The following is a 14,843-nucleotide window of genomic DNA, read 5'->3' on the forward strand; positions in this document are numbered from 1 at the left end:
TTTAAATATTATCTCTATCGATCATTAATTCTATAGTCCGGGAGCTTGAACACTAGTTAGTCATATTTTCATTGAGGAAAGTTGGAGATGTGTAGTATTTGAGAGATTTTGAAGGTAAATGACCTTTTAATGAGAACTATTTTGAATTCGTGATTTTTGTTAGGTTCCAAAATTTAAATTTGAAACATGTTTAACGCCGCAAGCAATAAAAATTTTTATTATGTCTGGGTCGGTCCACCACCTCACGTTCTATCCATAAAAAAATTATTGATTTGAACATTGATAAAATATCGAATAGAGTGGCCAAAAGATTTCTAATAAATTCGAAAAAAGTTGTAAAAAATTAAAAAACAAAAATTTATTGGAATTTTATGAAAATTGTACAAATTTTAAAGTCTTGTTTCTGTAACAGGATCAAAAATATCAGCCGCTGGTTGTGAAGTACTGTCCTCTTCATTAGATTCCGAACTGGATAAAGGACATTCAGAATCTGGTCGTGTTAAAGCAATGCCATCTTGTCCAAAACGCATACAATTAAAATGTAATACAACTAATCGCTGTTTTTGTACCCGCATCTCCATGTCCATACACATATTTAAATTCTGGCCTGGCATGTGGATGTTAAACATTTTCACACAAAAATCCACTTGAGCTTGTGGAACGTATGGAATTGGTATTGGCATACATAGCGGTGGTGGATTTTGAGCTAAAACAAGATTTAGGTATAACAATAAACATACTTAGTTGTTTAAATACCATGTTTGTAAATTTGTTGTTTTTGATTCTTTTAGGCTAATTTTATTGAAGATGTCCTGCTCCAACATACTCTTGGATTGGAAGTGTTGTCAAGACAACAGCGGTTTAATTCAGATCAGACAATCATCGAGTTGAAATCGATATTGTTGGTTTTTTCAATTTTAATTAAAAGATACTTCAAAAAACATTGACTTTTTTGCTCCATTTTAATCATTTTTATTCATTTTTATTAAAGTGGTTCGGCTGTCACGTGACTAATCAACTAGGCAATTTGTATGACGTAAATGTAAGAAATGCTCTAAAAATATTGTAAACTAGGCAATTTGTATCACGTATATGTAAAAAAATGCTCTAAAAATATCGTAAACTAGGCAATTTGTATGACGTAAATGTAAATAAAAACTCTAAGAATATCGAAAAAGCGTCAAAAACTGAAGTTTTCTTTCTGGAAAGCTCCGTGAGTTTTTTTTTTTTGCATAAATAGAATCTGTGATAAATTTTCTTCATGATGAAAACTTTTGAAGCTCAATTACCGATTAATTTTTGTACAATTAACATTATTATGAGTTCTTCCTTTGCCTTGAACATTTTGCCTCGTAAGAGGCCCGAAAACTGTGTTTATTGTGATCAAGGGACTTTGAACTATCATTTACCAGAATGAATCCAGAGAGAACAATTGTGGCAAGTTCCATTCCAATAATATACAAATATTTGATGATAGCCATCTAGAGTGAACATCTTGAACTCAATACTAAAAGTATCCATAAATAGATCTTATAATATGTGCTGACATCTATCAAACAGATGTACAACACAACAATAATCCTAGACAAGAACCATTTATTGAAAAACGTTCAAGAAAGCTGCAGCGTGGCGCAAAACAGTTAAATGATAAAGTTTTTCCTCGCAAAAAAGTTGATTCTAAAGTTTTTATTCGTTAATTTACATTCGATTTTTGGAGAAAACATTTACGGTTATGCGCTTCCCCTAAAATTTTTGATAATGAAGACATGAAAACTTTAACGGAAAATTTGTACGAATCACCGAATTAAGGATCTCTACTAACTATCAAGGAATACAAATTCTAAAATTGATTTGATTGCTTATAGTACTGAAGATACTGGACAGTGGACTATAGTTTCTTACTACTATAGTTTCTTGTGATTGTTAGTTCATGTGTAAAATGATAGATGGCACTTAACTTACCAGAAAACTTATTCGTATAAACTGATTCTTCGTTCCACAACATGTTCATTGTTACGTCAAATTTACATGGACTGTAGGTAAAGTTCATACACCCTAAAATCAAAATAATCAAGCAATCATTCAAAACATTTTTTCACTCAGGTATCAAATTACTCGTAATTGTATAATCGAGCTCAGACTTTACTAGCAAAAATTTTTAGACGTATTTTCTTGAAATTTTTTTCGTTTTTCGAGAATGTTTCACAGACTAGTAGTTGAAGTTACCTGCAAATTTTTAACTACCTATCTTTTATAGTTTTGGAGAAAATTGACACCAAAATTTTGTCCTAATTTATGCCCTCACGGGTAAACAGTTTACGAACGGGTAAACAGTTTTGTTTTATTTCTGACGAATTACAAGGTGGGTCTTACAGACCAAAGACCCAATTGATCCATGCTTGCTCAGTTACGTACTCAAAATTACTTTTTACGTCCTGAGTAATAAACATTTCAACTTGATATCTCTTTTCGTTTTTGAGTAATCGTGGCGACAGACAGACAGACAGACAACCGGAAATGGACTAATTAGGTGATTTTATGACTAAATGGACTAAACTTAATATACCTTGATTTACATGTACAGGGTATAAAAAGACAAGTTGGGAATTTTCTGATATCAAAATTTTGCTACAAAAGACCCTTTGATATTCCAGTAGATCTTTTTAGACATGGGCGAAAAAATAAACTCAAAAAACATTGCAAATCTAGCTTTTTCACAAATTTGAGATAAATCAGATATTGAAGGCGTAAAATATTAACGTTGCGTTTATGATTGAAGCCAGGGGGGGGGGTTGTCATAGTTGAAAAATTTTTGAAATCTATAAATTATAATTTTGAACATATTCCAAAAACCGTATATCGACACAAGCTATATTAATATGTCAAAATGAGGCTTAAACAGGGCCGTTCGCTTTCTTCAGTAAAATTTCGTCTGGTCTGAGTCAATCAAGTGAACTAGTGAAAAGTAAAATTTAGTTTAAAAATGAATTCGAATACCTTCACGATCAAAATTAAATTGTGTAATATTAACTCCTGCACAACATCCACAAGTTAAATCTTGGCATGTACATCCATTCGATCGGCCCAAATAGTACAAAGTTTTTCGAAATTTCAATTGATCAACTAACTCAAATTTGATCGGTAAACGTGTTTTTACTTCGTAAATTTCTAGATCTGCAAATAAAAATAAAAGTGGTATAAATTTGAACAGAAAAATGAAATAAATTTTTGAGTCGAATGTAATTATGGTCAATTTCCTGGCCATAAAAATTTTCTTGACACAAGAAATATTTGTTTGAACCAAGACAATTTTTCCTGGAATTTAAATGGAAGACAAAAATATTCTTGCAGCGAGAAGAAATTTTGTAGAAATTATTTCTTGCCTGAAGCAAATTTTCGTCTATCTTTTATTATTTTTAAGTCAAGAAAACCATTTTTAACAGCCTTTAAAAATAGTATTATATAAATGATTCATAAGAAAAATTATTTTCTACTTTTTTAGTATATTAAAAGCTTGTCCCTAAAAAAGTAGTTTTTATATTTAAATGTTTTTTATTCTCGAGTCAGGAAAACCAATTTTTTCTGTGTACGATTTCCTTACAAACCAAACTTTAAATATTTTTTCGCTGATGGTTTTATTGAAATATGATCAGAATAACAACATATTCAAAATTCAATTTCGGTCAAAATCGTTTATTATGACGAGCCGCTTATAATGACGAAAATGAAAGATCTCGCCTGAATCCTTATCGACTATGACAACATCGATTATAACATCATATCGGTTATAGCGAATAATATTCATTGAAACCCTTAGCCCTCATATCGGTTATAACGACCAACACTGGTAAAAAAACTCACTTTTGGTATATATATGTATACACTTTTTTAGTTAAACAAAACTACATCATAATACAATTTTGAATCCTATAAACTTTAATTCGAGTTGAATAAACATTATTTTGGATATTATTAACACATATATCGGTTATAACGACCAATTATAATTGAAATTAGTCAGAAATAACGACCAACATGTGTATATACTATATAAAATATACACATAATTTCACTTTAATATCAAAAATGTGTACATATCGCTTATAACGACTGTCGATTGAAACGCGTTAATGTTGTTATAACCGATTTAAATTGTATTTATTTTGGATAAAAATGTTAGAATGCAAATTATGGATGATAGATAATTACCTTGAAATTGATAATTTTGAACTGTTATAATCACAATGGCCAGAAGAGCGAAAACGATAGTGCAAATACTTGTATTGTTCATGATTGTAAAAATTGAAATAAAAATTTGTTTTGATTATTGAAATTTATAAAAAGCGAAATTGGGTCAAAGTGCCGTTACATTAAATGACTGTATGTCGCACGTATTATGGGCTAAGTTAATGTTTATTTATTTATTTTTTTTGTTTTGGACCAGGGCTGGCTTCCAATGAATTTTGTGTAATCAGCTAAATAATTGGTGGCATAAAGGTGGTATATAAAATACATTTGTCTTATTTCGTTCAAGTCCAACCTACTGGCGGATCCAATTGCCACGTGCTGCGTACGCAGGTTTATTCAACGCCATACACAATGTGATATCCTCTCAAAGGATCGAGAGCTGTCAGTTTAACACGCGCTTATCTGAGTGCGTCTTCTAGGTAAACGTCCGTCGCCGTCAAGACGCTCAACAATACCATACAAACAAAAATATAGACGCAATGACTTTTAATTGTTGTGCATAATAACAAAATTTTCCCAGGTGAAAAAAAACAAACACGGTGAATTTGTGAATTTTATGTTTTGAGAAAAATTTCGTACAAAAAAATTTTTGTCTGGGTTGTACGAAATTTTTTATGTGTTTTGTGAAATATTAAAATTCGTAAATTTTTTCTTCAAGGTGATTTGCGTTTTTTTGTTTTTTTTTTTGCAACAATTGATTTCTGCTTGGACGAACTTAAACTTATATTAGAATATAAATCGATTTCAATCGATAAATTTTAATACTGGAAACAATGCGATATTTAAATAAGGCCCTATTTTATTGAAAAATATAACTTTATCAGATTATAAATTCGCAGAAATATTTTATTCAATAAATTCATTTCAATTTATTGATTTTTATCAATTTGATATATTTTGATCCAAAAATAGTCTTGGTTATAGAAACGGCGTTCTCATAAAAAAAGAGGCGCACTTACTTTACAATTTAAAAAAAGAATAGCTTAACTTATCCCGTAACGCGTATATTTTGATAAAACTGTGTAGGTAATCTTACGGTTAAAATTACGGGTAAAAGTGTGGAATTCGGGTAAATAGTGCAAAAAAAAAATGAGACCAATTTGAAAATGAGCACGAAAATTGATTTTCATTTACGGTTTTGAGAGGAAAAAGTAGAGGAACTAAATTTTTAAAAAAATTACCAACCTAAAAGTCCACATTTTGCCAAAACAAGTTGAAGGGGGTCCTAGTTTTTTAAGGACGTTCCTCGGGAAGGACAAAAAAATTTTTGTTTTCTTTGGAAAATCTTGACTTAAATCGTGTATATGAATTCCTCTTAATGCTTTTTATTAGCAGTTAAATTTTTTAATGTCCATTACGGTGTTAAATTTATGGATTTGATCTGTTAAAAGCTAATTTTCTTAAGAAAAGTTTGGAAATATAATATTCATTAATTAAAAAGCATGCCAAATATTTTTTTATAAATCTTTAGGCATCCATATTCTTAAAATTATGGTATATATCGAAAAATTTTGCTCTTAATTTTCGTCTAATTTTCCCAAGTTCTAACCAAATTTATAAATAAAAAAATTCGAAACTGAAGTCTCAAGTTTGATCATTCACTTTTTGAGGAACTATCCTTAGTTAACTTTACCGATTCTAAAAATATTAGGTTATTTCCGAAAAAAAAATTTTTTTCGGAAATATTTTACTTGGATAATAGCTCGAAAAATAAATAAATTTCGTGACCAGATTTGAAAATAATTTCTTTTTTCCGTTATTTTTTCGAGCAATATATTTTTTCTTCGGTTTTATTGCAAATTATATCAAATTTGGAATTTTCATGAAAACAATTATTCAAAACCAAAAAACATTAGGCGTAAATAAAATTCGATCTCTATTAACGACCGAAATACACAACTTTTATGGCTGTAATGTGGAAAATATTTCACAGAAATAATGTTCAATTGATATAAAATTTCGTAAAATTATCAAACTTTGGAAATAAGTTTTCTTAAAAAACTATTTAGGCCAAAATGAAAAATTGCAATTTTATTTATATTATCGCGCCGCAAAAATTGTTTGACTGAGGCTTATGAGAAAAATTAAATTCAAAATTAGGAATTAATTCGTTGTTCGAATTTGTGGACTATTTTTATTGTAGATTTTCAAATTTACGAAATTAAAACATCGCGGGTTGCAAATTTCGAAAAATTTTTTAATCAAATTCCACCTAAATTTGGATTTTATTTTGACGTTCAGAAACAATAAATACAATTTTACTTATAATAACGCTTTACGAAAAATAATTTCCTTTTCAAAATGCAAAATATTCAGCTCGTCTGGAAATAAACTTGCTCAGAAACCAAATAGGATACCCACGCAGTTTTATCCAAAATATTGCGCCCCAATAAATAAAGTATTTTTAAAAACTTTGAAAATTGAACTTGATAAATTTTCAATATTTTGAGACGGATTTCTGGAACATATTCACAGTTTGATAATGATTGCAAAGATCGAAACATGTCACATTATTGATAGTAAAAAGCAAAACAGCAAAATAAATTCATTATTTGAAATTATTTTTCTAATATTCCAAGTTTTCTTGTTAGGGATTGATGGACGCCCTTGTTTTATAGGCCCAAAATTGATAAAAGCATTGTTTGAATTACCTTGATTGAAGAATTACTCTGACATATTTCAGAATGAATAATCCATTTACTGCCGCCGCAGCGAGTTTCGCCGAATTTCGTCACATGGAAATGTATAATGGTTTACCAGCGCAATTATTACACCATCTACATCCTCAATTCTTGCATCCAGGTCTACCATTCGGTGCAACTGGGGCATTTCGACCCTTGGTCGAATTAAAAACATTTCAAACACCGTCGGCTTTTGCACCGCCAACAAAATGTCTAAAAATTTCAACATCTGTTAACGATAATAACGAAATAATTACATCCCATGGAACAAATCATTCCATTTCGAATATGTTCTCGCCAACATCACAGGATAATCGGAATTATCCACAAAGTCATACGGATTCATTGTCACCAATCAGTGTTTCAATGTCACCTCCACTTGGACCACGATCCGCTTCCAATGATTTGATACAAAATTCATCGTCTGACCTATCGGAACGGAATACTACAATTAGTAATGATGGTTCCACAAATTCTGGTACAGATGTCAAACAGGAAAATTTAGAACAGCAAAATTCTGATGGGGGACCTGGATCAGAATCGGATCGTAATGAAAGTGTTAATTTGAGGCTGGATAGTGTTTCGGAAAACCAACGAATGTTTCGAGGTAAGAAATTAAAAATTCTTTAGCACTTTCCAATTTGATCACTTGTCCAAGAAAATATAAAATTTAAATTCAGAAACGAGCAGTTACGACGCTCGACGACGCTTTTCAAAAAGAAAACATAAAGAAACTTTGGTTTTTGACACTTTTTCGATACTTTAAGAGCATTTTTTTACATTTACGTCATACAAATTGCCTAGTTTACGATATTTTTAGATCATTTTTTACATATACGTCATACAAATTGCCTAGTTGACTAGTTGACTAGTTAGGTGACAGCCGAACTACTTTTTGGAATTTTTGGAAGAACAATTTTCTGCATATACAAAAGTTTTGTTAAAATTTGGGAATCTTTGAACATATTTAGACAATTTTTAACACAATTGTGTAAAATAATTGCCTATATGACAATGTTTTTGGATGAAACAATTTTCTGTGTATACAAAATTTACAGGCTTTAATGAGGTTTTTCCTGAAATTTTCTGGTTAAAATAACTTGAACTCCATATTTATATCATTTGCTTTCCATAGTTTCATTTTTGTCATCATCAAAATCCTACCTAAATGTATCAGTTTAGCAGGTGTTGTGAGAAACAGCTTGTTTCAGAATTTAAGTAACTAAATTAAAAAAACTCAAATTTGCTAGGACTATTTAATATTTTGAAATTGTTATTTTAAATGCCCAGAAAATTTGTTTTTTATTCCTGATAATTATTGAGATTTTTATTTTAGAAGTAGTAATTGACCAAAAGATACTTTTAAGGAAAATGACTTTTTTTTTAAGCACAAAAGCATTTATTCATAAGGAAACTTTTAGTAAACCCAATTTTTTGCTTTGTATAAACGGGCGTACCTACGCAACTTTTGACCCAAAGAGGTAAAAAACAAGTTTTTGTTTTGAAGCTGAACAAATCACAAATTTTAGGCCTAAAAAATTTCAAAAATTATTATTTTTGGCTAAAAACTGCATTTAGCTAACTAAATCAATGGTAAATTCAAATCCATTAAACACAGGTGTCCTGACCTGCCCCCCACTCGTTACGTCCATGTTTCTGTTTATACAGACTTTATTCTTCTTTGAGTTGGAAAAAAAACACCTCTCAAAGTTTTTTCTTTGATTTTGAGCCAACATTCGAATAAAAATAGTTAAAACACCGCCCTAATCATCTAGCTGAATGGAATAGAGCATCGGAGTGCTATAATTTTGAGGTGAAATATATTAATATATAATCGGGTCCGAATTTAAATTCACTATTACTTGGAGAAGGGAATAAGTTTTAATAAAATAACACATTAATGTAAGAAGATCGTAGGCGATGAATATTTTTCGACGGCCTAGGGTTGCCATCTTTTCGATTTTGTTAAAACTCGAAAATGGACAATTTACCGAAAAACCACAGTAAAAATTTTTATAAAAATAAAATTGCCCTGAAAACAAGTGTACTTTAAAATATGTAAAAGTTAGCTATATTTACGACCAGCAATTAACATATCAGTTTCTGAATAATTATGGCTACAAAAATCTGTTGAAAGTTGAATTGTTATCCATAAATTCGAATTATATGACAAATTTATGAAAAAAAACAAAATTATTTCTTATAATAAATATAATTTTAATATTTCTGTTTTTAACAATACCTACAGCATGTGAAAGGGTCTAGTTTAACGAGTATTTTGTTTCGAAAATGAATTCATATTTTTTGTATTCTGATAACCATACCCATAATTGAAAATAACAAGTACGCTTGTAATGATTTTGTTTCAAATTTTACCAATATCGGATTTAATTATTTATTACTAGAGTGATACCCACCCGCTTCGCTGGGTTTAAAAGTAAAGATTGATAAAGATTGTTCTCGCGATTTTGATTGAAGTGGTTTCAAGAAATCAGCTTTTTATGTAAGATTTCCAGCGATATTTTAGTTTAATCGTTCATTTAACACGATTTTTGTATTTTTGGGGGTCAAAATTACTATATAAACTTTAAGAACGTCCCCAAAAAATAAGTACATCAAAATACTGAGGGTGGACTCTGTTAGAACTCGGGAAAATTAGACGAAAGTTAACATGAAAATTTTTCGATATATAGCAAACTTTTAGAAATATATTGATGTCTAAAAATTTAGAAAAAATCGGGTTGAACCCGATCACCTCCCCGTGGATCCACCACTGTTTGTAGGTATTGTTTTCAAAATATGCCGTTTTTTGTATGTTTTGGGTCATAATTATCCATTAAAACTAAATCCAGTTTTGTGGAGACTTTTGAAAAATTTTTAAATTTCACTTGTGATATAAATGCTGAGACATCCTGTAAGTTTGAGATCTATAAATGTGTTTTATGTCTATATTCGAATCGAATGTAAAATGAATGCAAAGTGATTGTAAAAGTGAGTATAATGGCTTGTAAAGTAAAAAGATTCTTGTTCAGATTAATAAAAATCACGTTGTTCGCAGCCTCTGAACATTGAAAACTGAACACTGAACACTGTTTAAACGATCCTCGATCCAAACCAAACTATTCAATGAAGAACATATCTTTTTGTTGGCTTCAGGTTAGCCTATAGCTACCATTTCTGTGCCTAAAGTCGAAGTATCATCATATGCTTTATAGTACAGTAGCTAATTCTGAAAACAGTCCTCATTTATCAGTTGCTATTAAAAAATAGTGTAAAATGCATAAAAACTATAGTACCTAGCCTAAACTTTACCTGTAATACATCATTAGGTGGATGACTGGCCTTGCTCGATATTTTTAGAGTTAAAAATACCCAAATTTTATCACTAATTTAAGAACCGTTTCAAATGTCTCCACACAAATACAAATTTGAATGTTCCGGTAATGTACATTATTAGGTTAACTACGATAAACACCAATAGATGTCAGGAAGAGTCGTATTGTGCAGTTTGTTTCAGTTTTTTCCTGAAAACACGCATAAAATGACATTTTCTAAAAATGAAACCTAGCTATATCGATTTTTCGCCCCCAAAAACTCCTTCCATACTAACTTTCATGAAAATCGTTGAAGCCGTTTCCGAGAATTGCTCGTTTAAATATATAAGATCATATGTATTTAATATATAGGTAAAGTTTAGGCTAGATACTTTAGTTAAAAGACGTATTATACTCCAAAATTGTGAATTGACGATCAAAATAAATTATTTTGAAAGAGTTAGCTTGATAGTAGCAAAACAAAACCATTTTTACAAACAGCTACTGTACTATAAATGTAACTACAACTCCAGGACTCAACATTATTTGCATAATACAAGACAGTTTACTTTACAAACAAAAATAAATAACGTTTGTCTTTGGTCTCAATGCAATGTTTTTATTGTTTTTGAATCAAATTTTTATTTTTTATTATTTATTTAAATTAGATAGAGACGGTCCTGTATTCAAAAATATTGAAGATTTATTTATTTGTTTAGACAATACCAGTCCCAGTGAACTATTGTTGACTGTTGAGGTGTGTTTACTTTAATCTATTAGTTACAGCCGAAACCGTCGCATCGCGAATCATTCAAATTACTTATATCGGGTGCTCGTTTTAAACAATTCAGTTGAAAATTTCTTCAGGGTACAAAATGATTAAGATTGTTTAGGATCTTTGAAAATTTGTTCGTAAACGGTAAGAGGTAGAGGAACTGTTTAAATTAGAAAGTTATTCTTTATAAAATAACAAACAATTTTTCGTAAGCCTTATAAATTCGGCAGAAATTCAATGCTAACTGATTATTAATTGATCTTTCATTATTACCAAAAATTGAATGCTTCACACTCACTTTCATATGGGTAGTGTCACCAGGTATGCACTCGGTTTACGTTCAAGTAGGCCTTAGAAAGAAAATGAGCCTCTGTTAGTCATTTGATCATACGATATTGCGAATGAATTCTTTCCAACAATTATGGAGGGTAGAAATAGGGGTCCAAAATAAATGTTTCGAAATTGACTCGAAGGGCGCTTGTGTAGCAAAAGGTGCTTGATGTGAACTTCTCTATCCTTCTCTAACAATTTGATCTTGTTACTTTCTTTTAAAAGTTAAACTTTTGCTACAGCAGCGCCACCAAAATTTCCTGCTTTTCAGTGGACACTTTTTATGTATGATTCTTTACCTCTACCCTCCATGCTAACAACGTAAATTCTTTGCCGTTATTCGAAGAGGCGTTTAAAACTCCCCCTTTTTGGAGATACATACTTGATGCTCAATTATCAAAAACATAAATTTTTTTGCAAAATATAATATGCATATATTTATGTGTTTGCATTGTTAAATTGGGTATCATTACATAAATTGTTGTCCAATATACATTTCGATATGGTCTATGGTCAACGTATACTCCCGTTCAAAAAAAAAATGTGACACTAAAAATAAAGATGAATAAACTTTATTTCGATAGTATGCGATTTGAACATTAGATATTTGACTTAAACTATTTAAAGACTCATCGGCACAGAATTTCAGATAAGGTACTAACGCCTAGTAAAATTTATTTTTTGAATACTTAAATAAGTAAATAATTAACAATACGCTTTATACACAAAAACTACCTAATGGATTTGAATGAAACAGTACAACAATATAGCTCATACATCAGAATAACACATAAATTTATTCGGACATTTTACTACTCTATCTATGATCATTATTTTGTACCATTAATTAAAGATTTCTGTAAAATGTATAACAATTCATAGCCATCTTTTCTGATATAAGTATTGAAAGAATTATGACTATTTTACACTCAAAAAAATCGAAAAATGTGCATTTATTTTAGCTGTGTAAAACAATCCCTTCCATTGTCATGAAAAGGGGATAAGTGAGGTCAAGAGAGATGAAACGGTGGCTTTTAAGTCTAGTGAAAAGGGCGGGTATCAAGCTAGTAATAACATATGTTTTTAATAAATAAATTTTTTTGTAAATTGTTGCGGTAAATTTTTGTAAGTTTTTATTGAACGGGAGTATATGTTGGAGCTATATTGAAGTACATTGACTGTGGTCTGTATATAATGCTCTGTATAGCTCTGTTCAATGCTATGCCTGAGCTTCAGCTCTCTGAGTGAAGTATTATACGATTGTTTATTACCAACATTCAAATAATATAATTCATAAATCACATTTCGATGTAAACATCATGTCTACCATATTATATTTATACCTATAATTACATAAATAGACTTACACTAATACCAACATTAACATACAAAAAAAAAACATATTAAAATAAACAATTGACTGAGATAATTGGTAAAATACCTTCCATAGAGCCTTTTGAATATTAGGGCTTGTAATATTTTGATATCAATTGACCTATGTTGTTCATTTACGAACTCGACCTCACTTTTTACGTCCTTAGCACGCTGTAAAAATCAGCTTGATATCTTATTTCGTTTTTGAGTTATCATGTCCACAGACAGTCGGACAGATGGACAAAAAAATGGACTAATAAGGTGATTTTATAAATGCCTACACCAAAATTATGTTCGTAGCATCAAATTTCTAACCTTGGGACTAAATTTAGTATACCTTGATATATTTCATATGGTATAAAAACTGTTTCACACAAAATTTTTGGTATTTAAATTTTTGTTTGATCTGTTTAAAAAATGGGTCAGCTGGACCCATGAGCTAATTCATGAATATTGCTTGTTTATGAACTCAAAGTTTTTTTGTGTATGTCCTGAACACACTATAAAAATTTCAGCTGAATATAACATGACTGTGAAAGTGATACTAGACGAGTGGATAGCAGGTGTTTTGTGAATTTTATTTGGTGGCAACTACAATTGACTAGCTAATAGTAATCCGATAATTAAACAAACAAATGTTAATCCCAATATTTGAGTAACTCATTAAACCCATAAACAATATACCTACAACCTACACCTATCGATTTTCATTTTTTTTTATTTGGAATCGAAAATTTTACCTAGAAAAAATTTGTTTTCGAAAACAAATTTATAAACTGAAAAATTTACTACAATTGTTAACAATATTGATATTATCTCTGGAGCGGTCTAAGGCGTCGTCTTAGAACGTTGGACTATTTAGACTTAGGTTGCGGGTTCGAATCCAGGCAGCGGCAGTGTGAACAATTTATAATTAATGGGAGTGCAGAATTGATCACATTGTCGTCGCTTGGATAAGAACGAAGTAACCGACTGCACCCACATCAAAACTGTAATTGTAAATAAATAAAGATTAACAAATAATGGTGTGGGTGGCCTCTGTGATAAGGCGTATGTCACAAATACGGAGGTTAAACCCCCATTATTATTATAATTAAAAATTCTCTTCTTACACTAATAAGGTCGATTATTTTCGACCATGTTAAGAATAGTTTTCTCATGTTTCATCCAAAAATTCGTTAAGTCCTTGCAGCTTTTATGTGGTGCAAAAATTTTGCATAAAATGTAAGACGGGCAATAAAACAGTTTAACTAAAGAAAATTTAATTAAATTTTCATGTATAAAAAAAGTTAAATATTGCACATAAAATTATACATAGAAAAGCGTTGTTGAGTTAAAAAAGTAAAGGATCGCGACGCGGCGCGACGGTGAGCTTTGAACAGTCATCAGCCATACAGTATACAGAATTACAGATACATGAATACTTAACAAAGCGAGAAAAGTGTTTGGTTTTTCAGTGTAATGAACATTACTATTTTTCCAGCCCTGTTAGATATAAATACAGCACATCATTGTGTGAAAATTCATTGTTATGTTTTACCTCCGTCTTATAGATTCTATAAAAATTACGGAGTGGATACACTATAAATTATCTTTTAACCATCTTAAGGTTGATCGGAGACATTAGAGGCAATGTATTGATTAAAATGTTATTAATTGCTAACTCATAAAAATAATTTTTGGAAATATGTTCCTTATCGCACGTTATAATTTGTTTGCTGGTTCGGATGTAAAACCAAAAAAAGGGCCAATTTAAAATGACCCCAAAATCCGACGATGTGTTACCTAGGAAACTAAAAGTTTTTTAATCGATTCAGCTTGCCATGAATTTTGAGAATATTTTGAAAATAATTTATAATCAGTCAATTTATATTTTTTGAGAAAAATGAGTTATCAGAAGTTAAACATAATAGAGATAATTTAAAGTAAGCACATATTGGGTTGACTACTAAATCAGAAGTATGTCTTTTTTAAACTTATATTTGCGTAATGTATATGGAAGTAAAATGAGTATTTGACACTCTATTTTTCCACAATTATTATGATGAGCGTCCGCGTTTACGTAATACGACCATGTTTGAAATGAAAATTGTAATATATATTCGTTTCTTAATGCAATCA

The 14,843-nt window shown here is 30.2% G+C and overlaps 2 protein-coding genes across 2 annotated transcripts in view; one reads left to right on the forward strand and one right to left on the reverse strand.

Annotated features, from left to right (window-relative positions):
- Positions 1–389: 389 nt before the first annotated feature.
- LOC123303079 lies at positions 390–4,291 on the reverse strand. The gene is made up of 4 exons (XM_044886178.1): positions 4,210–4,291; positions 2,998–3,174; positions 1,963–2,055; positions 390–706 (listed from the first exon to the last, which is right to left on the reverse strand). The coding sequence occupies exons 1-4, from the start codon at positions 4,289–4,291 to the stop codon at positions 390–392; spliced, it is 669 nt and encodes a 222-aa protein (XP_044742113.1).
- Positions 4,292–4,851: 560 nt separating this feature from the next.
- Positions 4,852–14,843, forward strand: part of LOC123303080 (E3 ubiquitin-protein ligase Rnf220-like) — a 104,279-nt gene continuing 94,287 nt past the window's right edge. Inside the window, exons 1-2 of the mRNA XM_044886180.1 lie at positions 4,852–4,906; positions 6,932–7,536. Coding sequence (XP_044742115.1) covers positions 6,933–7,536 — 604 coding nt within the window. The 5' untranslated portion in view covers positions 4,852–4,906; position 6,932. The remainder of the gene's footprint in view (positions 4,907–6,931; positions 7,537–14,843) is intronic.

This window comes from Chrysoperla carnea, chromosome X, assembly GCF_905475395.1.
Source record: "Chrysoperla carnea chromosome X, inChrCarn1.1, whole genome shotgun sequence".
Classification (NCBI taxonomy): Eukaryota; Metazoa; Arthropoda; class Insecta; order Neuroptera; family Chrysopidae; genus Chrysoperla; species Chrysoperla carnea.